General features: G+C 34.9%; 1 protein-coding gene across 1 annotated transcript; it reads right to left on the reverse strand.

The window, feature by feature from the left end:
• Positions 1–3,658: 3,658 nt before the first annotated feature.
• Positions 3,659–24,407, reverse strand: LOC124087114 (taste receptor type 2 member 125-like). The gene is made up of 2 exons (XM_046435838.1): positions 23,528–24,407; positions 3,659–3,804 (listed from the first exon to the last, which is right to left on the reverse strand). Exons 1-2 carry the CDS (start codon positions 24,405–24,407, stop codon positions 3,659–3,661), a joined length of 1,026 nt encoding a protein of 341 aa, XP_046291794.1.
• Positions 24,408–25,119: the final 712 nt, after the last annotated feature.

The following is a 25,119-nucleotide window of genomic DNA, read 5'->3' on the forward strand; positions in this document are numbered from 1 at the left end:
TTGCGCAGTTACCATGTATATATACCAGGGCAGTAACTAGGCAGATTATAGACAGCCACCAATACAATGTCTTGCCAACTGTCCTTGCAGTGACCAATCAATGAGCCCTGGAGCAAGCGCCTGGACTGCAGCACATGACCTCACTCCAAGGGCTGTGCATACAGGGTAGGCAGTTTGCCACTCCTGCGCCTCGCACCAGGGAAGTGATTTGCCACTCAGATGCTCTTAACATATGCAATGTATGCAGGACTCCATGCACTAGTTCCCACTTCCCAACAAAGAAATCACAAGGACTGAACAGATTCACAACTGAATTTTACCAGATCTCTAAAGAAAAGCTAATACAAATGCTCCTCAAACTATTCCATAAAATGGAAAGGAAAGTAATTCTTCCAAATTCATTCTATGAAAACAGAATTACCCTGCTACCTAAACTTAATAAAGACACAAGAAATAAAATATATACTTGCAAATTGAGTTCAACATCATATTAAAAAATCATACACCAGGGATGCAAGATTGGTTCAACATTTGCAAATCAATACCTCAAATGCACAATATAAATCGAATCAAAGATACAATCACATAATTATCTCAATCGATGCAGAAAACTCTTCAATAAAATTCATCATCCCTTCTTGATAAAAGTCATGAATAAACTAGATATAAAAGGATCATAACTCAACCTAATAAATGCTATGTGTGGCAAACCATTGTTCACATCATACTAAAGAGGAAAACCTGAAAGTGTTTCTTCTAAAATCAGTAATGAGACAAGGATGTACACCCTCAACACTCTTACTCAATAGCACTAGAAATTTTAGCCAAAGCAATTGGTCAAGAGAAAGAAGTAATAAGGCATAAACTTAGGAAGAGAGGAAAATAGATTATCTTTGTTTATATGATTCTGTACCTAGAAAAATGTAAAGATTCCACCAAAAATCTCTTAGAACTGATAAGCAAATTCAGCAGGATACAAATTGAACAGAAAATGGCAGCTTTCCTGTGCATCAACAATAAACTCACTGAGAAAGAAATCAGGAAAACATTCCATTCACAATAACCTTTCTTAAATACCCAGGAATAAACCTAACTGAGGAGGTCAACAATTTAAATTATAAAATATTGAAGAAGATGCTAGAAGACAGAAAGGAATCCTATGTTCACAGATTGGAAACATAAATATTGTTGAAAAGTTCCTACCACCGAAAGTGATCTACAGATTCAATGCAATCACCATCAAAATACCAATAACATTCTTTACAGAAACTAGGAAAAACTATCCTAAAATTCATACGGAAGCACTAAGAACCCAAATTGCCAAAGCAATCCTGAGCAAAAAGAACAATAGCCAGAGGACATCTCCATACCCAATTTCAAAATATACTACAGAGCCATAGTAACAAAAATAGCATGGTATAGGCATAAAAATAGACACAAAGACCAAGGAATAGAATAGAAGACCCAGGAATAATCTCACAAAGCTGCAGCCATCTTATTCTTTTTTAAAAAATATTTGTATTAGTTACTGATGGACCTTTATTTATTTATTTGCTTATATGTAGTGCTGAGAATCAAACCCAGTGCCTCACACATGCTAGGCAAGCACTCTGCAACTGAGCCACAACCCCAGCCCTTCCAGCCATCTTATTCTTGACAAGAAAGTCAAATATATAGATTGGAGAAAAACTGCCTTTTCAATAAGTGGTGCTGAGAAAGTTGAACTTCCACCAGTAGATTGAAATTAGATCCCTATCTCTCATCTTATAGAAGAATCAACTGAGAATCTATCAAAGACCTTAATGTAAGGCCTGAAACTTTGAAACTATGAGGAAAAACAGGGGAAGCACTTCAAGACACAGTGCTTAACAGACTTTAGTAGCTCAGGGAATAAAAACCAGAATTGACAAATAGGATTACATCAAATTAGAAAACTTCTGCACAGCAAAGGAATCAATCAATAGAAACAGAGTCTACAGAATGGGAGAAAATGTTTGCCAGCTCCTGGCAGATTAATATCTAAGATATATAATGAATTTAAAAAATTAACAACAAAATTCACAAGTAATCCAATTAATAAATACACAAAAAATGAACAGATACTTCTCAAAAGAAGTACAAATGGCCAGTAGTTACACCAAAAACAAAAACAAAAAAAATGTTCCACATTTTTAGCCACAAGGGAAATGAAAATCAAAATTACATTGAATTTCCATCTCATCCAAGTCAGAATGGCTATTATCAAAAATAATAATAATAATAACAAATACTGGTGAATATGTAGGGGGAAAGGAAAATTTATACACTGTTGGAGAAAATGTAAATAAGTGCAGCCATTATGGGAAACAGTATTAGGGTTCCTCAAAAAACTAAAACTAAATCTACCAAATAATCTAGCTATACCACTTCTGGATATATGCCTAAAGGAATTAAAGTCATCATACTGATCATACTGTAGATACCTGCATACCCATGTTTATTGTAACACAATTCATAATGTAGAAAATTTTTTTAAAGGATGACATGAATGTAGAAAGGGAACTATTAGAGAAGGGTAAGTGCGACAGGAGGAGGGAAGGGGAAAAAAGAGACAACAAGAAGGGTGGATAAGATCACTAAACCTAGACAGGTGTGGTGGTGCAGGCCTGTAATCCCAGAGACTTCAGCTTCAGCAATGGTGAAGTGCTAAGCAACTCAGAGAGACCGTAATAAAATTAAAAAATAAATAAAATAAAATAAAATACAAAATAGGGCTGGGAATAGAGCTCAGGGGTCAAGTGCCCCTGAGTTCAATCTCTGGTACCAAAAAAAAATCATATTCATGTATACAACTGTCACAATGAAATCCATTATTTTATACAACAAAGATGCCCTAACAATTATACTAAAAGATAATAATATACTTTAAAAAGACTATCATCATCCATGATTTGGTGTTCTTGTGCATTGGAATTAAAATGAATTGTGACACATACTAGAAAAACGCATTGAAAATTTTAATGTATTTCCAAATGTAAATAAGATATATCTAATACTGTTAGATGTGTCCCCAAAACTCTTGAATTTGAAACTAATAACACAAAGGTAGGATACTTGGAATAAAGCAGCCTCGTGATTTAGAGAAATTTTTTTTAAGGTTTTGAAACTGTTGGGTACATTTGAAATCAAGCTTTTATAGTATCTGATTCCCAAAATTCTCATTTTATGCTTCATTTCTATTATAAAACTTTTAGCACAGCTTCTACATTAAAACTTACTTTTATTTGCATAATATCATGAAGTGCTATTTTAATAACTATGCCTCATATGCCTGCATACACACATACATCTTCTGAATTATAGGTCTCTCATTTTAAAATCTCCACAAGGTTAATTATCAGCAAAAACTTCATAGTATTTATTACTATAAAGACTTCTTACCTTGGATATATACCTAAAGGAATCAAAGTCCTCATACTGATCATATTGTATAATATAGTCTGTATTGATATTCTCCTGTGTAAAGTATATTAACATATATACATTTAAATAGATTGCTAAGGTTGTAATATGTTTGGTTAGTGTTTATTCCAAACATATATTTGTAAAGTTCAAAAATTTACATTCAATAGAAGAACATTGGGAGAGTACAAATTTCTAACACACAAGACTTTGTCCTTCAAGAATACTCTAGATGATCCCTGAAATTAATTAGGGTCCTCACATCCTCGGACCTGCACCTCAACCACCTCAGCACTGAACAAGAGGACCACTTCAGCTTATGGGTTCGCAGAATAAGGACAAATGAGTGGCCTGAAGGAAAAGCTGTTCCAGTAACCAGGCCAATAAAAAAGATAAGATTGGGCTGGGGATGTGGTTCAAGCGGTAGGGCAGTCGCCTGGCATGCGCGGGGCGCTGGGTTTGATCCTCAGCACTACATACAAATAAATATTTTAAAAATTTTTTCTCTCTCTCCTTAAAAAATAAAGATAAGATTACTCCCCATTAATTCAGAGCTAGAAATTTCTATGACATGAGAATAACATGGTATGTAGCAGGAGAAAGGTGATCACAGTTTGTAAGGCTTTCAGGTGGGCCATGGGCAGGCATCTCTGAACCCTCTGACATTGTGCTGCATCTCTTCAGATGTTTCCACAGGGACATGATTAGCAGGAGAAAAACCAGCAAGGACACAGTAAAGGAGATGAACATGAACATAGAGTTGATGAGAAAAAGAAGTTTGGTAGTTTGTACAGAGTTTCTGAAAATGGAACTGTGAGATAGGTTTCTTTCATGTTTTTATCCCAGCCATCGATATGTGTGTTTGTAAGTATAATTTTTAAAGACAAGAACATCAGAGACACCAGCAGCATCACTGAAACCACTTTTTTAACTCTCCACCTTAATTAGAGAAAAATAGACTAAGAAAAACTAGCTATCTTAAGAAAATAAAAGATGCCAAGGCTTGTTGACAGACAGAGGTTGAAAGGTTTCAACAATCCAACAATCGCTGTCCAGATCAAAACAGTCATTTTCATCATTTTTGCAGTCAGCAACGAATCTAGACAAAGCACAGGTACAAGGATATTGATTGGTATTGATGAGAGCACACCAATTCTGGAGATTTCCAGAGCTCTGAGGATTCATTCAACTGAAGAGATTTTCTCTTGACCCATCCACACAGTTCACCAGTGCTATGAATCCATTTCCTAAACTCCCAGTTATTAATTCCACACTTAAAATAATTGTAAATATGTTGTATATGACATCACCCACCATCCTAAAAGAATGTCCCAAGGTTTAATATCACTGCTGAAGACTAAGTTATACATTCATTTAAAATGCAATGGATGTTGGATTATTGAAAATTCAGAAATATTCTCCCTTCAAAAACTTGTGTATACAATGACTAACCAAGAAACCTCCAGATTTTCTCATGACTGAATTAAGTTTTGTGCATGAAAATCTTGTATTTTCCAGACAGCTCTACTGGGCTCCTCAAAATATTGTGTACCTTACACATAGTAGTCTGGAGTCTTTTGAAGTTGATGATGGATATGTTGAATTCTTTTGTGCTAATATTTGCATTGCTTTGATTTTTTTTTTTTGCCCTATCTACATATTTCAGTCTGGCATTTATGGCAGCATGAATTCTGAGTAAGTAATATTACAAAATCCTAACATAACACACATAGCAGGTACCAAAAATATGAGCTGGATCCTCAACATCACAAAAAAATGGGGGGTGGGGAGCCGAGCTGGTAAATGGAACTTCCAAAGCATTGAGGATTTAAAACAAAAGTTAAGTATATATGGGAACCTATACATATGTTTTCCAGAGCTCTTCCCACAAAGTGTCAGCATGGAGCTCATTATTTGAGGACTGAAATAATATTTGTCATTTTAGTTTTTATAAATACATGGGTAGACAACCTACACAACCAAACCATAAAAACACATTTACTCTAATCCAAATCTCCTTCTATTTTCACTCTAATAATTGAGGATTTTTAGATTTGCATTCAATATATATCTACCTCATACTGAGTAAAGTGATAGTTATTCTGTCATATATATCTGGAAACATTTTTAAAAGAATGACAGAATAACTAACTATCACTATATATATATATATATATATATATATATATATATATATATATACACATATATACATACATACATACACACTAAATATATACAATACTAAATAATATATTTAGTGTAAATATTCAGTAAACTTTATTTTTCTGTGCATATAAAAAGTGGTGGAAATCTCTCTGTGGTCTCCTGAAGCAGTTACTGCAGCAAAAGAGTTCATCCACACAAGAATCCTCCTCATTCTCCACCTGCTCCTTGCCCAGTAGGGACCATTCTTCCATCAGCACCAGAGACTTTCACATTTTATCCACCTGCTCTCACCTCCCACCAACATCTGCTCCATGACCCTCACTACAGGCACCCAGGTAATGAAAGATAAAGGTAAAGGCAAATAAAGGTAAAGGTAAAGGCACCCAGGTAAAGGCAGCCTGGGCAAGATGGGAACTAAGCAGCCTGGTGACATTGTTTCTCCTCAATACCTAAGAAGTAAGTAGGGAACAAATAAGAGGAATACAGCAACAGCTACCAGAAGCAACAGAAAAAACATATATCCTAAACTTTAGGCATGGCAAGGAAAGACACGGGATATTGCATGGTGAACATGTGACACACCCTCCATCCTAAAGCCATACTGAACCAAGCAAATGAATACAATATATCTTGAAATTTCTCACAGATGCCCAACAATTAGGGAAGAGAAATACTGAATAAATGTAGACCTGCCTGGGGAAAATACAATGAATACTCCTCAGAACAGAAGAAAGGCATACCATTAGTATGCAGCTGGAAGGTCCTTTGGCTTTACTCCACACATCAAAGATGAGCTCAAGAAAGACAACCTAGGGATAGGGCTATGTGGAGGGGGAACTGGGACTGCAACTTCTTGGGCTTTTTGAAAAAAGCCAGAACTTGGGTCCCACGAAGGCCACACTCACCTCTGAGCAGCTCTCCCTGAAGCTTCACCTGTGCACCTTTCCCCTGGATGGGGAACAATTTAGGTTTCCACCTGAACAATAGTCCAGAAAGAAAAATAACACCTTAGTTCCTCAGGGAGAAACAGTTTCTTTATTCATTTCATAGTTAATGTTATATTTAGGCAATGTTGTATTTAGACAAGGTTGAGGAATTTCTTTTTAACATTTTCATTGTGATTACAGTATCAAATGCAAACAAAATGAAATGGACTCATGGAACATAATTCTATGTAGCTCTCTGCTAGGTCACTATATCCATAATAACAGTATATGTTCATAAACCAAGTGATAAGCATATTGTTATCTTAAGTAAAACTATATCAAGTTTTTGGTCATCGTCACTCTAATTAGTAAAATTTCAGGCAAAATATTATTAGAGCTCCCCTCTCCTTATTCAATTTTTGGTAGTGTTACTTCTAAATATATCTTTCATATTTGAAGAGAAAAGAGTATGTTTTCTTATGTGAGATAGATGATGCATGGATGGATGATGATATATTAGATGTACGTATGGATGGATAGGTAAGTAAGTAGATAGATAGATAGATACATACATACATACATACATAGAGTGAAACACTCAGTTTTATTCACCTCTATGGAGCTGCTTAACTGAAGTCTGGTAAAAGATTATATAAACTGATCAGTGAGGTTAGCATAACTCCAGTATCTGTGGAACCAAAGAGACCTTGTGTACACTGCATGGAGTAGGAGCTCCTAAATGTCACACGCAACAGAAGTCCATCCCTATGTGTTTCTAAATGTGTAGTTAACATGAACAGATTTGGCCATTGGCAAAACTCTCACATTGCTTCCTGATCTGTACAGTAAGGGACATGATTGTGAGCCGGACCAAGGGGCACTCTGAAACTCTCCCTTCCTGAAAGACAATGAATAAAAATTAAAAATCACACTTTTGAAGGAATGGGATAGATTACTGCCAGCACAGAAACCTTAATGTTGCAGGGGATCATGTTTCTTTTCATATCCTTGTTGAATTTAAGTATCTGGACTTTGCCAAAAACAGCTGGGATACAGAATGTGAGTGCAGATTACCATAAATTTACATTTCACTGGTTGCTCTTTCCAAGAAGTGGTATCATCAGTGAGTAGGACACATCCTCTGGCCCTTTGTATGTGGCTATTGATTTGGTGAATGTATTTTTAATCTATAGCCATGAAGAGAAAAGGTCAAAATAATTTAATTTTATTTCTTAAATACAATAGTATACCTTCACTGTTTTATGTTAGCGCTATGTCACTTTTTCAATTCTGTTTCTTTGATATCTTGCAAAACATTTGTTTGTCAAATGGTTCATATCATTAACACTATATTAATTGATATCCATAATCAGGTAATGGCAAGTTTCTTAATTATTATAAAGTACCATAACTTTAAAAACACAAATGAAATACTGGAAGAAGGTACATAAACCTGATAAGATTTAGAGACTTCAAAAATCAATGTCATTTGGGGAGGGGGGAGGGGGGAGGATGGGAAAGGCAGCGAAGCACAACAGACACTAGTATGGCAATTTGTAAATCAATGGATGTGTAACTGATGTGATTCTGCAATCTGTGTATGGGGTGAAGGTGGGAGTTCATAACCCACTTGAATCAAAGTGTGGAATATGATATGTCAAGAAATTTGTAATGTTTTGAACAACCCACAATAAAAAATTTTTAAAAAAAAATTTAAAAAAAAAAATCAATGTCATTTTTAGGAGTCAATGGTTCAATTTATATGTTCCAATACATTTCCTAAGGTGAATATGATGTTGTCATATTTTTATTTCCTATTAATAAAAAGGTGGCACTATGCATTGCATTCATGAACATTGTACTGACATGGATGGAGTTTCCCTAAAAGCTGCTGGTTTCAAATGGACCCAGAGCAAGAGAGGGCTCTGCAGCTGGTACAGGCTATTGTCCAAGTTGCTCTTCCCATTGTTCCAGATGAGTCAGCAAATTCAAATTTGAGAGAGGTCTTTTCCAGTGGAGTCCAAGAGGGAACCAGATCTAACATTAATATGGTAAGGACATGAATGTAGGAAAGACACTGCACAAGTCTCTGACAAGACTCACAGGCAAAGGGGTAAAGCCAAGGTCCTGCTGATTCAGTACAAGGCAATACCCTCTTCAAGAGGAACACCTTGTGTCTGAGAACCAAGTGGTAAGAGCAGACATTTAAACCAAGCATAGGTCTATTCTCAGCACCACACCTTCTGTGAATGCACAAGTCATACATTTATAAGGCAAGTCACTATTGCAGGCACAAATTCAAATGAATGGTACAAGGGATGGACTGTTCGAACACAAAATTGGCTGGTTCCTGAGATTCCCTGATGATATCCTATTGTCTTAGTCAACACTTTGTGTGATCTGAATTATCCTTCTTTTATGAACTTGAGAGTAGTCACAACAGTCTCAGCATCAGGTCTTATTTTACAAATGAGAATGAATAATGTAACACATAAAAGTAGAGATGTTGGCTTGGGGTAAACATTGACCAATGAGAAATAGAAGAGAGAAGAAAGCTGAACATAAATTTCTGAGAGAACATAAATTTCTGATCCTTCTGTCAGTGATGGATTGATGATAGATCTGGTTCCCTCTTGGACCTCCTAGAAAAATTCGTGGGACCAAGTGCTCACCTGTGCTGACCACCTTGCTGCCTCTCAGCTCCTGGTGAGGAGGCCACCAGCAGAGAGTCACACACCACATCACAGTGTTCCACCCATTCTCATGGCTCAGTTTCCATATGTCCTCTGCATTTCTGCCTGGGACTTGCCTTCTTAAACAAGTATCATCACATTAATCCCAGATATCTGCTCAGGTTTTTGAAGTCTCAGCTAGGATATTCATTGAGTTGTACATTTTCTATTTGTTCCCTCTCTGTGAGTTTACAACATAGAAATAATTAAAAAAAAACATTTATTTAGATAAGATATTGAAAAAAATATTTCAAATAATTTTTAGGCAGAAGCTGGTTACTAACCATATTTTTTTAATCAAATGCCACTTTGTGTAAAAAATAGTCACTGAGAAAATATCAAAAAAATAACACATCACTCACAATAGAAAATTTATATAAATTTATCCAAACCTTCTGTATTTTTTAAACTATTGTACTGTGAAAACTGTCATTGAACTTTGATGTTCCAACTCATCTCCACATTCCTAACATAGCTACATAAAGACTCAATTTTACTGATGGCTTCCCTAGAATCATGGGATAGCCACAATTTCAACAGCTTGAAACTTACTGAAATAACTATAACATGAAACCAGGAACAAAACCCCATGCAGTGTGCAGATTTTATGATGGGTTTTAATTTTATTGACTTATCATTTCTAATCTAGTTCATTCATTCACTAATTTCTTCTGTAAAATGTATTTTTTGGCCACCTTATCCATGCACTGGCTCTCAGGTCCTGGATATCAAAAGTCAACAACATAGACGTTGTCTCTGCTCTCTTGATGTTTATACTGCATTAGGGAGAAGAATGATGAAGTCAACAGATGAAGCAGATTGGGACATGATTTATCTGAAATTTCAATAATAATGTTATTGAATAATGTTAAAATTTCGTGACAGCCCAAATAAATAAAGTCAGATAGAACTCAATTGTTGAATAGGTTATACATTTCCTTCTTGTAATAGAATTTGCCATTAATGAATACTCAACACACTTTCTCTCATTTACACGTTTTACACGACATTATTAAAAATAGGATCTTCCTTGTAATTATTACATGAATTTCATAGTTTCTATTTTTATGTTTGCAGAAAAGTTCATTGAATTATACGTAATAATTTTATATACTGAGCATTTTGTCATAATAAGAAAGATCATTTTCATATTAAATTTAGAAGGAGTCTTAAGAATAGAAGATAGAGCCAGGTGCAGTAGTGCATGCCTGTAATCATAGTGGCTTGGGAGGCTGAGGCAGAAGAATCAGAGTTCAAAGCCAGCCTCAGCAAAAGCGAGGCATTAAGCAACTCAGTGAGACCCTGTCTCTAAATAAAATACAAAATAAGGCTGGAGATGTGGCTCAGTAGTCGAGTACCCCTGATTTCAGTCCTGGGAACCAAAATTTAAAAAAAAAAAAAAGGAAGATGGAGCAAGACATGGTGGTGCACACCTATAATCTCAGCAGCTCAGGTTTGTGAGGCAGGAAGGTAACAAATTCAAGGCCAACCTCAGGAATTTAGTGATGCCCTAAGCAATTTAGAAGGCACTGTCTCAAAATTTTTTAAAAAAGGGGGGGGGGATTGGGGATGATGTAGGTCAGTGGTAAAATGGCCCTGGGTTCAGTTCTTAATACCAAAAAAAAAAAAAAGAAAAGAAAGAAATGGAAGATGGAGATGATTGGCAATTCAGAGGTTCCTGGGTGGTGTAGGAAAGAAACAGAATCAAATTTCAAATACAAAAAAGGTCTTCCATAATTTAACAACTGTAAAAAATGCCTTACCTACTGTACATGGAATTCTGTAAGAGCATTAAAATCAGGTCACAATAATTGTCCTTCATTCTTCATTTCTATTATAGAAATGATTCTTTTAATAGTTTTTCATATATTTGTACTAAATCAAATATTCTTCAGTACTGCACATGGTCTATGTGTGTGTGTACATATTAAATTAATTCAAAATATATTTGTCGCTCTTTGTTTTTTGGGTGCCTGTTTTTATAAGAATTATGCTGCATACTCTCTATTAAACATGAAATAAGAATTCAAAATGGAATAACTATCTCAAAACAAAAAGCTCAAAATGTTAACTTCAAATTGAATGTTCTTGCCATCCAAAGTACTGGGGTTTGAAAAATGAGGCCAAATACCCTGTGTTACATATGTGTATACAAATTGCAATGTAAAATAATGATTTCCCAAGAAAAGCTGGCAATTCTACAAAATGTATAAATATAAATCATAAGTTATTCAATCAGAGGATAACAGTATTATGTGAAACCCATGGACTCTTAATTCTAAAAAATTTCCTACTATATTTGGCATCACTTTTACTTACAAAAAATTAAGGGTATTTTATTATGAATCATTTCTATTTTTCATCTATATGCACAAATATACACAATCATATACTCTTCTATTTATAAGATGAGGTTTTCCTTCAACACAATGATGTTTCCTTCTGCAATGATGTTTCTGCCTCATCAAAGACCTAAAAGCAATGGAGCAAGATGACCATGGATGGAAGCCTTGGAAACCATGATCCAAAATAAATTTTTCCTCCTTTCAGATGGTTGTCAGGTTTTTTGTCATAGCGACAGAAAGAAGACCGACCTATACTCCTACAGTTTGATTTCTACTAGAAGTCACACCATGGCCCTGCTATTGATCTATGCACTTGAAGGTTTCCATTCTTTCACCAGCACTTCTCCTGCCACAGAACCCACAGAAAGACTTGTTTCAGCTCTTTCCTTCCTGAATCAGAACATATGAATTGCTTGAAGAATAAACAATGCCAGTAGCCTGGTAAAGCAAGGAGACCAGTTCATTGAGAAGCCTCTTAGAACTCCACCCTGATATGGCTGCAGAAAAAAAATGCATGGCAAATAAGGGAAAGAGGACGACATTTTGCAAAAACTACAAGTGGACTTTATTTACAGCATCTGTGCATCCTTTGCTATAGAGAAGCATCTTCCCAAGATGTTTACACAGGGAGTAAATTCAGAGAAAAAGCAGATCAGGGATTTAATAAAGGGTTTAAAGTTCACTAGAATGAATACAGTCATATTTGAAGGACTTACAAAGTTGCTGAATGTGGTCTTCCAAGTCACATCTCCATATTCCTACACCTGTACGGTCTTACTTGTGTTTACCACCACAGCAAGATGAGAAAATTAATGACCAAAGTCCCCAACTGTGTCATTAGAATAACACTCTTATCTCTCTGCCTTAGGTGAAGAAAAATAATATTGAAGAAATTGGCTAGCTAGAACCAATAAAATATGTTGAGGTTAGTAGCAAGCCAGGCACCAACATGGTTGACTACTGACAAGACAATGAAAACTACAATTCTTACTTGTCCACTATAACCTGGATAACCACGGTTTAATATCATTATATTAACTTTTCCAAAGCAAACAACTTTGAGAGAGAATTCCATCAACTGAGGAGCTACTTTGCCTCTTGACTCTGTCACTGCAGTTTATCAGTAGTGTGAAGACAAGGGCAAAAATTCCAAAATAAATCCTGCCGTTACTTGGATTGAAATGATGATTCATAGTAATCTTACCAAGTCTGGGGAGTGGGACAGGCCTACTCTTCCAGTTGTTATTTATAGCCTCCTGACCTGAAGTTTCATCAGTTCCACTTTTCTGAATGTTCTTTATTTCTTTTACATTCTGTGACCAATGTCAAGCAGAATATCATAATCGTATGCTAAAGAATTATTTTAACCCTGGTTTATGGGAAACATCATGATCCCAAAAACAGCTCAAAATATTTCATATCCATATACTGCATGTCCTTACCCTAGATTGGGTTCTTTTATGGCAGGTGTTGAGTAAAAGATGAGCTCTCATTTGCTAGCATGCAAATGAAGATATATTGTCTTTCATGGTTTTGCAAGGTTTTTTCCTCTTGTCTGTCTCTACATTATTTGGAGGACAGCTAGTAAAATTTTATACCTAGTACATGGAATTTACCAGAAGTGTTTAAATTAATAAATGAAATTTAGTCGTGTGGAAATTACCTGAATGATTTATTATTACTGAAGATTTATCTTTTAAAAAAACATATATGAAGATTTAAATGAAGTGATCCATAGGTGTGTTAAGTTTTTCCTTTCAAAACCTCAAGGAAACTCCAGGAAAGCTAATTCTCCCTAAAACTGGGTACTGACAACTAGTACTTACTTGTACATAGCTTTATTGTTCTCAAGCCAAGAACACAGACACACATATTCACCAGGACCACCAACACATTTTCTTGGGTTTCTGAAATAGTTCTAAGGAAATTTAAGAGATGAATTGTTATCCTATATTTTCCAAAATGAAAAATTAGTATCTGAGAACTTACTGAAACGTAAATCTCCTTCTTTCACACTCAAGCTTCTCAGTGCATAATATTTATCAAGCTTGTCCTCACACTTAAGAGTCCTGCAAAGACTCTCTCTCAACTACATTTGGGTTTTCCTTCTTTAATGAAAAGATTCAGGAATTTTATAGACATTCCTGAAATTCACTATGATTTTCATTGAAATTGTACTGGATACAAGGAATTGGACACAATAACTACAGTAGAAAGTTGTTTCCTCTGCTCAAGAACCCAGTGCACATCTATATTTATTTAGGATTTTTTAAAGGTTTTTCAGTACAATTTAATAAATAACTTAAGAACTATAACACATGAGATCACTTTCCAACCACTTGTTAGCTTTTGTTGCTACTATTCAAGAATACAGTTTTGAGCAATATCATTAGGTATTACTGGTGAATAGTTATATCTTAATATCATAAAGGATAGTTTTCCTAAACTTAGTTATTCTATTTGATAGTTATCTATTGTATCTTTCTGGATCATGCGTTAGTGCACTTTTTGTCAGTGTGATCAAATACCTGAGTAAAACAACTTAAAGGAGGAAAGTTTTATTTTGGTTCATGGTTTCAAAGTTCTCAGTCCATGGTTAGCTGGCTCCATGGCTTTGGATCTGAGTGAGGCAGAATTTCAAGATAGAAGGTTATGGAAGAGGAAAGTGTTTAACTCATAATATCCAGGAAAAGGAGAGAATCCTTCAGGAGTCAGATATAGAGAAGTTGCCTACACTATCAATCCAAAAAAGAAAAAATGTTCAATTTCTCTGAATTTTGTATTTTTCCTGAATAAGCATATGCATACACTTTTATTCTTTTCCTGTAAGTTTATTGTGTTTCTAGTACTCTCTATATTTACTTTTTCTATTTATTGGTTTTTAGAAAGAATCCTTTGGTTTGTACCACACCTACACTTAATAATTTGAGTTTTCTAAGTAATTAATTTCTTCTGTCATTATTGCAGTCAGACCTCAGTCTCCACAGGCTCCACATTAGTGGATACAGCCAACTGGGTATTGAAAAGCAATGGGAAAAACATTTTCATTTACACTGAACATGTACATAATTTTTCCTTATTTCCTAAACAGTAATATGTTAAAACTATTTACATAGTATTTTATTGTATTACACATTATACATATTTTGAAAGCATTTTAAAATATAAGAAAGCATAAGGATGGTAATTTATATCCAATTTTATACCATTTTAGATAAGGGAATAGTGTGTCCAGATTTGGGTGTCCCTGAGGAGGCCTGGGCCACTTCTTCATAGATACCCAAGGATAACTAACTGTACATGCAGAGGTACTGACCACAGCTCACTATGCTAGCACAGTAAGATAGGTTGCCAAGAAACCAAAGAAGACACCCAGAAAACTGGGGCTGAGGCAAAGGTTTATGTAAAAATATTATGGGAAAGGTCAGTGGCTATGGGCTGAACAGATGCTATACCAGAAAATTCCATGGCGACAGGCTGGACTGATAGGCCTCCATTTACCACAGTGCCTTCAGGGTTTTGCCAGAAAATAAAATCTCCATTCCTCAGGATGCTTTGTCCAGAGACAGCTGGCTATCTGAGCACTTCCTGCTCTGTGGTGCTTTGTCCCACACCAGTTACACAGGGAGAGGGGTTTTATAAGTCAGACTGCAGACACAGTGACACCCTAGTTCACTTAGTTTGCTCTGCTCCTTGCATAATCAGCATTGCAAGGAGCCATTGTCCTGTAATACATGCAAAAAAGCAACTTTCCACACATAACACTAATTACTTCCCAGCTGCTTGAGAGAAAGACAATGTCCTTCAAAATAAAACTGATGTAGGCTTTAGAGCCTGGGCCAACCCTCACTGTTCCCTTAGGTTGGCTAGGTTCTTGGGAACTAAAAGAGGCATTTCAAGGACATGGTGTTTTACTGTTCTTCAATTTTTCAAAATATGACACAACAGTCTATATAGTAGTAATGAACATATGCTTGGGAATCAGATTTCTTGTATAATATTTTGATTTTTAATTCCATCATATAATATGGGAACTTGGCAAGGTTTTTAGCCTCTTTTATCATCCAGTTTCTTCATGTACCAAAGTGTCATCACTGTTATCAGACTTCAACCTGATAATACAGGTGGAACATCGAGGATGGTTTTCTGTTCAGAATTATTTAAACATTATTTTACTTATTCCTATTTTCCTTGTTTGTGGTTTTGTTTTTTTGTTTTGGTTGTTGTTGGTTTTGGTACCAGGGATTGAACCCAGGGGCGCTTAACCACTGAACCACATCTCCAACCCAACCCATTTTATTTTTTGAGACTAAATTGCTAAATTGCTTAGGGCCTCACTATATTGCTGAGGCTGGCTTTGAACTGGCGATCCTCCTGCCTCAGCCTCCCGAGCCACTGGAATTATAGGCCTATGTCTTCACACCTGGCTCCTTGTACTTTTTCTGAGATTATTTAATCATTCATTTCTATCTTCTTTATATATATACATGTATATATATATACATGTATATACATATGGTTGTAAATGAACAGTATGCATTTATTTTATTTATTTTTTTATGTGGTGCTGAAGATCAAACCCAGTGCCTCACACATGCTAGGCAAGTGCTCTGCCACTGAGCTATAGCCCCAGCCCTAGCCCCATTTCTATCTTCTTGAGTTAAATAGTCTACCCGTTCATCTTTTCAACATTCTTTTCATACAAAATGCTATCCTGGATGTGAATTTTCAAATTTTGTTGAAATTTCCAAAGTTCAATTTAGGAAGTGCTAACATTACTATACAGTTGTAAATTTGACACTGATACTACTGTGCTGTTTTATTTTTAATTCATTGAATTACAGTACAATTTTCCTTCCAAATATGTAGAATGTTATGATTACTATCATCATTTCATTAAAGTATTACTGAATCATGGTGGAAAGAAAATATGTTCTGTGTAATAATCACTATGACATATATTAAGAATTTGGGGCTCAATAAAAGTCCATGTTTGGAGACAGCTGGATGGCTGGCTTCAGAGCAGGAACTTTTATTGCACAAGCCCTAAAAGACTGTTGTGAATATCAGGTGCAGAAAATGCAGCAGAATTAAAAATGAGTGAGATTGAGAAAGGTAGTTTTATTCTGAAGCATGCTTAAAGACACACTGTGGAAAGGAGAGGCAAAAACACAAGACAGGGTCAAATCTCCATGGGCTGTTTGGGCAGAAGACAGTTCAGGCTGTTGGATTCTCTTACACTGACACCAGTGCACACAAAGCCATCCCCTAAGGAGAGGAGACATTGACGGATTATTTAGAGAATCCCACAAAGTCCACCCCTGATCTTTGCTGGTATTGAGAAAGAAAAAAAGGACAGACTTAATATCTTACATCAAACAGAAGCTACTAACAAATAATGGCCACTGCCTTTTGTTTTATGTATACAAAAGAGAGTCTTCTTTTGACTTTTTATGTGCACCATAAAAAATTGACATCATATCAGAATTCAAATCATGAATGGTTGGCAGAATATTTTTGTTGGACAGTCCCGATTTAAGTAAAATCGGCCTATAGATAAATGAACATAATCTTTTTTTTTTCAGTTTTCATAGGAATAACAGATCAGTAAATGGCATCACTGTTTTACCTTTCTAAAAATCTGGTTGGATTTCATGTTCAGTTTCTTACAGAGATGGTGATTGACATCTCAAACCTATTAAAGACTGGTTTTATGTTTAGATTTACATAACTGGTTATACAAATATGTTTAAATGCTGAAGGAAACCCTTTCACTGTCTCAGAACCTGGCAAGACTCATGTGTTTCAATTTGTGTTCATTAGTTTACTGAAGGCAATAGTTGAAAATTAAAAGGGGACACCAACTTTCTTAATAAGACTCCTATGGCGCAAGAATTAAAACTAAGAATCAACAAATGGGACGGATTCAAACTAAAAAGTTTTTTCTCAGCAAAAGAAACAATCTGTGAGGTGAACAGAGAGCCTACAATCCTGGGAGCAAATCTTTACCCCTCACACATCAGATAGAGCACTAATCTCTAGGGTATATAAAGAACTCAAAAAGCTAAGCACAAAAAAAAAAAAAACAAATAACCCAATCAACAAATGGGCCAAGGACCTGAACAGACACTTCTCAGAAGAGAATATACAATCAATCAATAAATATATAAAAAAATGCTCATCATCTCTAGCAATCAGAGAAATGCAAATAAAAATACTCTAAGATACCATCTCACTCCAGTCAGAATGGCAGCTATTATGAAGACAAACAACAATAAGTTTGGAGAGGATGTGGGGGAAATGGTACACTCATACATTGCTGGTGGGACTGCAAATTGGTGCAGCCAATTTGGAAAGCAGTATGGAGATTCCTTGGAAATCTGGGAATGGAACCACCATTTGACCCAGCTATCTCTCTCCTCTGACTATATGCAAAGGATTTAAAAACAACATACTACAGGGACACAGCCCCATCAATGTTTATAGCAGCACAATTCACAATAGCTAAACTGTGGAACCAACCTAGATGCCCTTCAGTGAATAAATGGATAAAAAAAATGTGGCATATATACACAATGGAATTTTATTCAGCAATAAAAGAGAAAAAATCATGCCATTTGCTGGTAATTGGATGACACTGGAGAAGATAATGCTAAGTGACGTTAGCCAATCCAAAAAAAAAAAAATGCCGAATGTTTTCTCTGATATAAGGAGACTGACTCATAGTGAGGCAGGGAGGGGGAGCATGGAGGAATAAATGAACTCTAGATAGGGCAGAGGGGTGGGAGGGGAAAGGAGGAGGCAGGGGGGTAGCAAGGATGGTGGAATGTGATGGACATCATTATCCAAAGAACATGTATGAAAACACGAATTGGTGTCAACATACTTTATATACAACCAGAGATATTTAAAAATTGTGCTGTATATGTGTAATAAGAATTATAATGCATTCTGCTGTCATTTGTTTTTTTAAAATCAATTGTAAAAAAGCTATTTAAAAAAAAGAAAATTAAGGGGACATAATCTATGTTTGCATACGTTACCAGTTTTTTTTTTTTAAATGATTGTGTATTTTCTGCTGGTAAAAGACTTTACATTTATCTATTAAATTAGACTTATTAGCTGTATTATCCACATTTTTAAAATATTAACTGCTTGATTTATCAGCTTGGAAAATATTTAAAATTTTTATTGTACATAGTTCAGTATTTTCTCCACTTTTAAAAATCTTTGGACTTATGTTGGTACTTATTTTTATACTGATTATGACCCTAATTATTTTCTTATTTATGATTCTTATCTTTTATTAATTTAAACATCTATCTTTTAATATTAACACATTTTAATCTTATGATTTTTTTCATTTGCTATTAGTATTTTTTTACCAGCTTTTATTTGTTTGGTATGTCAGTACAGAATACAGTGTGGTATTACAAAGTTAAATCAATGAGTTAAAACTTGGTGATTTAATTAGATGAAATTTTATCTCTCACTCTTCTAACAAAAAATCTAAAGTTTAGAGGCTGGGACAAGAACATTCACAGCTAATTAATAATAATATTAATATGTGGTGCTGAGGATTGAACCCAGCGCCCCATGCATGCCAGGCGAGCACGCTACCGCTTGAGCCACATCCCCAGCCCTAGCATTTCATTTTCTGAGCATTGTTCTCTGTACCCTTCCCATATATATATATATATATATATATATATATATATATATATATATATATATTAGTATGCCCAGGTTTCCATGACAAAATATCAAACACCATGTAGCTTAAACAACAGAGATTTATTTCCTCACAGATCTGGAGGCTGGAAATTCAGATCAAGGGGCCAACTGTGCTGGATTCTGGTAAGGCCACTCTCACTGCTGGTCGACAGGCCACCTTCTCAGAAACCTGTCCTCCATGAGTGCACACAGCCTTCTCTGATGCCCAGCGTTTCTCCTCTTCTCATAAAAACATCAGTCCTACTGAATTAGGGACTCCGCATATGACCTCCCTTAACCCAATGACATCCATGATTGTCCTATCATCAAATATAGTCAAGTTGGGGGTTAGAGATCCAACATTTGGATTTTCAGGACAAACAGTTCAGTTCATTACACAGTCTTTCTGAAGTAGGTCCATAGGAAGCATTTATAGTTAGGGGATGGGTACTGGAAATTTCTCCAGGTATTTTTGTATGAAATTATATTAACTAATTGAATCTTTATAGATGTACTTTTAGTGAAGAATTTAGGGGGCTGGGGTGGTGGTTCAGCAGTAGAGTGCTCCCCTAGCACGTGCAAGGCCCTGGGTTCGATCCTCAGCACCCCATAAATAAAATAAAGGTATTGTGTCCAACTACAACTAAAAAATAAATATTAAAAAAAGAATTTAGGGTTGTAGTTACATTTATTTGCACTTCGATGATGTGAATCAATTGTCTTCTGTCATACTTTTTAAAGACTTTCTCGTGTAGTTCAATTTCATTATTTCGCCTATCATTACTTTGTAGATTCCTTCTGAATTTCTCTTTGCATCTGAGGATTGCAAATTCTTACAAAATACAAGTGAATATATATGAGGCATTTCGCTGACTATAGAATGCACACACTAGAAGACATACCACTGTTTTATATGCCATTATTAACATGACTTGAATTGGTAAGAGAGAAATACATATTGATCCTCGTACATAAAATACAATTAATACTTCTTTTTTATTTATTTATTTTTATTTTTTTTTACAATTGATACTTTTAACACAGGTATTATCAGAAAAGGTAGGAAGAGAATGATTCTCTCTTCAGATAACTTGTACAACTCTTAAAACTGAACACAATGCTATGCTTACTGTTACACTTACCATGAAACTCTATTTGCAAACAAAGATGCTAAATTTCACCACAATTATTTAACCTTTGGAATATTCCAGCCATTTCTTTATGTAACTAACCACCAAAAATAATTTATGAATAATTAGCAGAAGTAAAATAATGATTACAAATAACTTTTATGCAGATAATATCATTTTCACCTTCAAAAGTTAAGAGAATAAGATTATAATACAAGATACATGTGCTACATTAGTAAAGCAGCTGCTTTCCAAGTCAACAAACAAAAATACCTGTACTTTGTCATGTGCATGTTGATCAAATTCTTAATGTCATAGAAAAATAACAACATTAAATATAAAAAACAAAATTATATATTCTTTTATGTCTTTTTCCACTGTATTCTGGATGTGGCTATAAGCAACCTCTTTCCAATTGACATTTAATCTGAACATGGGGGAGATCCTCCCTATGCCACGTTATTACTGTAACTCTCAGCTGGAATTCTCAGGTAACACCAGATAACTCTTTTATCATTCAGAACCCACAACTCCTCACATGAAAAATAGTATTACACATATATGTGTAATACTAAAAAGTTATAAAATATATGGATTACCTGACACATATATAATATTCTCTTTTTAGTGGCTACCTATTATACATATCTGCTTTTTATTTTACAAATAAAAAGTTTGTCAGACATTTCAAAAAGACAAATAGAAAATTTGTGCTGCATATATTTGCTCAATGAATAAATAATTAAATGAAATATATAGAAGAACAGGAAAATCTACATACCAAATTCAAACCAGCAGTTCAAAGGGATTTGTCAAGAAAATAAATCACAAAGAATCCTTCATGTTTAAAAATTTATAGACTTTTATCTTATTGAAAATTTAATAGGAAGCCGGGAGTGGTGGTAATCCCAGTGTCTTGGGAGGCTGAGGCAGGAGGATCACAAGTTCAAAGTCAGTCTCAGCAACAGCAAGGCACTAAGCAACTCAGTGAGACTCTGTCTCTAAATAAAATAAGGCTGAGAATGTGGTTCAGTGTTTGAATCCCCCTGAGTTCAATCCCTGATACCAAATAATAATAATAATAATAATAGCAATGAACACAGGCACATGTTTCCCTCTCAATCTCCTCTCTTAAACCTAATTTATTGTAAAATCTTCACCTATTTTACTAAATTTATACAATTTTAGATACATCTAACCTTTGGAATATTCCAGCCATTTCTTTATGTAACTAACCACCAAAAATAATTTATGAATAATTAGAAGAAGTAAAATAATGATTACAAATAAATTTTATACAGATGGTATAATTTTCATCTGCAAAAGTCAAGAGAATAAGCTTATAATGCAAACTACATATGATACCAAAGCATCTGTTTTTTTTCTGCCATACAATCAACACTAATAATACATATATATAAGTACATGTTAATTATGAGTAGACCACTCATAGCTGACTCTAAAGTCCTGTCCTATGACAACTTAGATATATTCTACCCTAGTAAATTAGAAGTATGTGATGAACTAAAGTACAAGAAAAACACTAATTTCCCAGTGTGGTATTCAATTTAAATGAATTGTGATAAATACCTGTAAGTTACCCAGAAAATCACAATACATTCCAAAAGCAAATTATATATCCCTAATAATATTACATATGTTCCAAAAATTCTTGATTCTGAAACTCACAATATAGATAGGGTAATTGAAATAAAGTAGTCTTATGATTCTGAGGAATTTCAAGTACTTTTCTAAATCGGATCTTATATTTGAAACATTGTATTTAGTGCAACTGATTTCCAAGCCCAGTACTAGAAACCTGGCTCAGAGGTAGAGTGCCTGCCTTAAAATGTATGAGGCCCTGGCTTCAATCCATGGCATCACATACACACACACACAAAAAAAATCAACATGTACAATAAATATTCAAGAAATTTGTATAACCATGTCAGAGGTATTACTGAATTTGGGTCATTGGGTACAGAGTCAATATAAATGGCTTCCTAGTCTATATATTATGTTATTCTTCATTTCTTATCTGAAATTTTAGGCACATATTCTACATTAGGAAATTATTTTTATGTGTATATAATTATACAACTTTATTTTTACTATGTCTTAGATGTACACATAAACACATATGTCTCATATATTATCCATTGATCATTTTTAAATCTCCAAGTGGACAAAGATTGATGCAAAAATTATGTTACAAAAAGAGTATTTACTGGAGTGTGGCGATGCGTGCTTATAATTCCAGTGACCTGGGAGGCTGAGACAGGACAATAGTAAGATCAACAAGGCTAGCCTCAGCAAATTAGGGAGGATCTAAGCAACTTAGTGAGACCCTGTCTCAAAATTTAAAAATTAAAAATAGCTTGGGATGTAACTCAGTAGTAAAGCACCCCTGGGTTCAATCCTCAGTACCTCCAACCAAAAAAAAAAAAAGAGCATTCATATTTAAGTGGTCCATATTCACATACTTCTTAGTATGAATATAGTCATATACATACTTGTGTCTATATTATGCTTGTTTTTTTAAGTATTATGTTTGTTTTTATTTAACTATTGCTACATATTTTGTAAAATGCACAGTTACATACAATAATAATATTTGGAAAATAAAAATACATAAATACAAGGCTTTCTTGTGATTTGATTTTCTTTTAGACTATAAAAGATAATCCCTGGGGCTGGGTCTGTAGCTTGGTGGTAAAACACCTGCCTTACATGTGTGAGGCACTAGGTTTGATCATCATCACCACATAAAAATAAATAAAGATACTGTGTATTCATCTACTACTAAAAAAAATATTTTAAAAAGATGTTAATCTATGTCAAAGTAAGAAGATTACTTTCAAAAAGAAAAAAGAGATAATCCCTAAAAAGTTTCAGGGACCAATGGGTCCACATCTTTGCACATGCACCTCAGCTACCACAACACCGAAAGAGAGGCCGTTTCAGCTTATTATTTCCCAGAATCAGGATAAATGAGTGGCCTGAAGGAAAAGTCACTCCAATAGACCAGACAATTAAAATAATAATATATTTATCAAGAAACACAGGGTTACAAATTTCAACAAGAAGCGACAGAAAAAAAATGGCATACAGTAGCAGAAAGGTCATCACCGATTGCAATGCTTTCACGTGGGCCACGGTGCTGGCGTCCCTGGACCCTTTGGCACTGTGGTGCATCCTCTTCAGGTGCCTCCACAGAGAGAAGATTAGCAGGAGAGCAGTCATCAGGGACAGAGTGAAGGGTATCACCATGAACATAACGTTGATGAATGAAAAGGTATCGGAAAACTGTGCAAACTTATCCAAACTGGAACTGAAAGACAGGTTTCCTTTATATGCAGCAATCCAGACATCATCTTGAGTGTTCATCAATACAATATTCAAAATCAAGAAGTTTAGAGACATCAGCAGGGTCACTGACACCACCTTTTTAACTCTCCACTTTAGGTAAAGAAAAAGAGAGTTAGAAAAATTGGCTATCTTGAGAAAATAAAAGATGCTGAGACTTGCAGCAAGCCAGATGCTGAAATGGTTGACCATTGCCCCAGTTACAATTATTATTTTTAACATTTTTCTAGACATAAATACATCTGGATGCAGTGCATAGATCAACGCATATATGAATGGGAAAAGGAGCTGGGCAATTCTGGAGAGTGCCAAAGCAGTGAGAATTTGATCAGCTGAAGAGATCTTTCTTCTCTTGACCCAGTCCACACAGTTCACTACTGTTATGAATCCATTTCCTAAAACTCCAATCGTACATTCCACAGTTAAAATGATTTCCAATATTCTATATACAATACCATCCATTGCCTGTAAGAGAATGAATAACCCAGCTTCAAATACACTGCTAAAAATTCGATATTCATTTAAAAGACTATGCTTATCTGATACTGGAATATTCACAGCATTGCCACTTCTAAAATTTCTCATATGAACGAACAAACAAGCAAGCATCCAGATTTGTCAATAACCAGGTTCATAGTTTTCTTCATGAAAATATTGTGTTTTCCAAGACATACCAGCTGAGCTTCACCCAGATACTGTGCCTCAAACATAGTAGACAGTAGTCTTCTGTATTGAGGACAAAGGAAATGCTAGAACCTCATGTGTTAACATGGAGATAGGAGATACATTTATTAGCACTGTTTTGTATAACTCTACCTACTTTAATCTAACTACCTGAGTTCTGGACAAGCAACATTACAAAATTCTAATATATATAGAAGGTAACAAGAAGCTAACCATGTGTGGAACTTCACTGGGACTTCCTCAGCACCAAGCTTCTTTAAATACTTCAAAGTTTGGCCTGTTCAGGGACCTAAGCACATATTGTCCAAAACTCTTCCTACAAACTATCAGAGTCTTGTGGATATCATTATTACTCCTCAAATATTCAGTACTGAGAATAATACTTCTTAATCATTTTACTTTCTACAAGGACATGCATACACACACAATTCACACATAAATACACACATATTTGGTTCCAAATTCCCTTTGTTTTTCACTTCAATTTTTCAGGTACTCAGTATTTTTATGCATGTGACTCATGTCTAGTACTACAATAGTTGTTCAGACATTGCTTAAAAATATTTTCCAGTATAATGGGGTAGTATAAATGTGAATATTCAGTAAACTTGGA

The sequence above is a fragment of the Marmota monax genome, unplaced genomic scaffold, assembly GCF_021218885.2.
Source record: "Marmota monax isolate L192 unplaced genomic scaffold, Marmota_monax_Labrador192_F-V1.1 WCK01_AAM20220418_F8-fsc00012, whole genome shotgun sequence".
In the NCBI taxonomy this organism is placed as follows: domain Eukaryota; kingdom Metazoa; phylum Chordata; class Mammalia; order Rodentia; family Sciuridae; genus Marmota; species Marmota monax.

Coding starts and splice junctions, on each gene's coding strand:
- LOC124087114 (XM_046435838.1), bottom strand. CDS start 24,407: ATGAGAAATTTTAGAAGTGGCAATGCTGTGAATATTCCAGTATCAGAT. Junction 3,805..23,527: donor GTCGCTTCTTGTTGAAATTT/GTAACCCTGTGT, acceptor TTACTGGAACAG/CTTTTCCTTCAGGCCACTCA.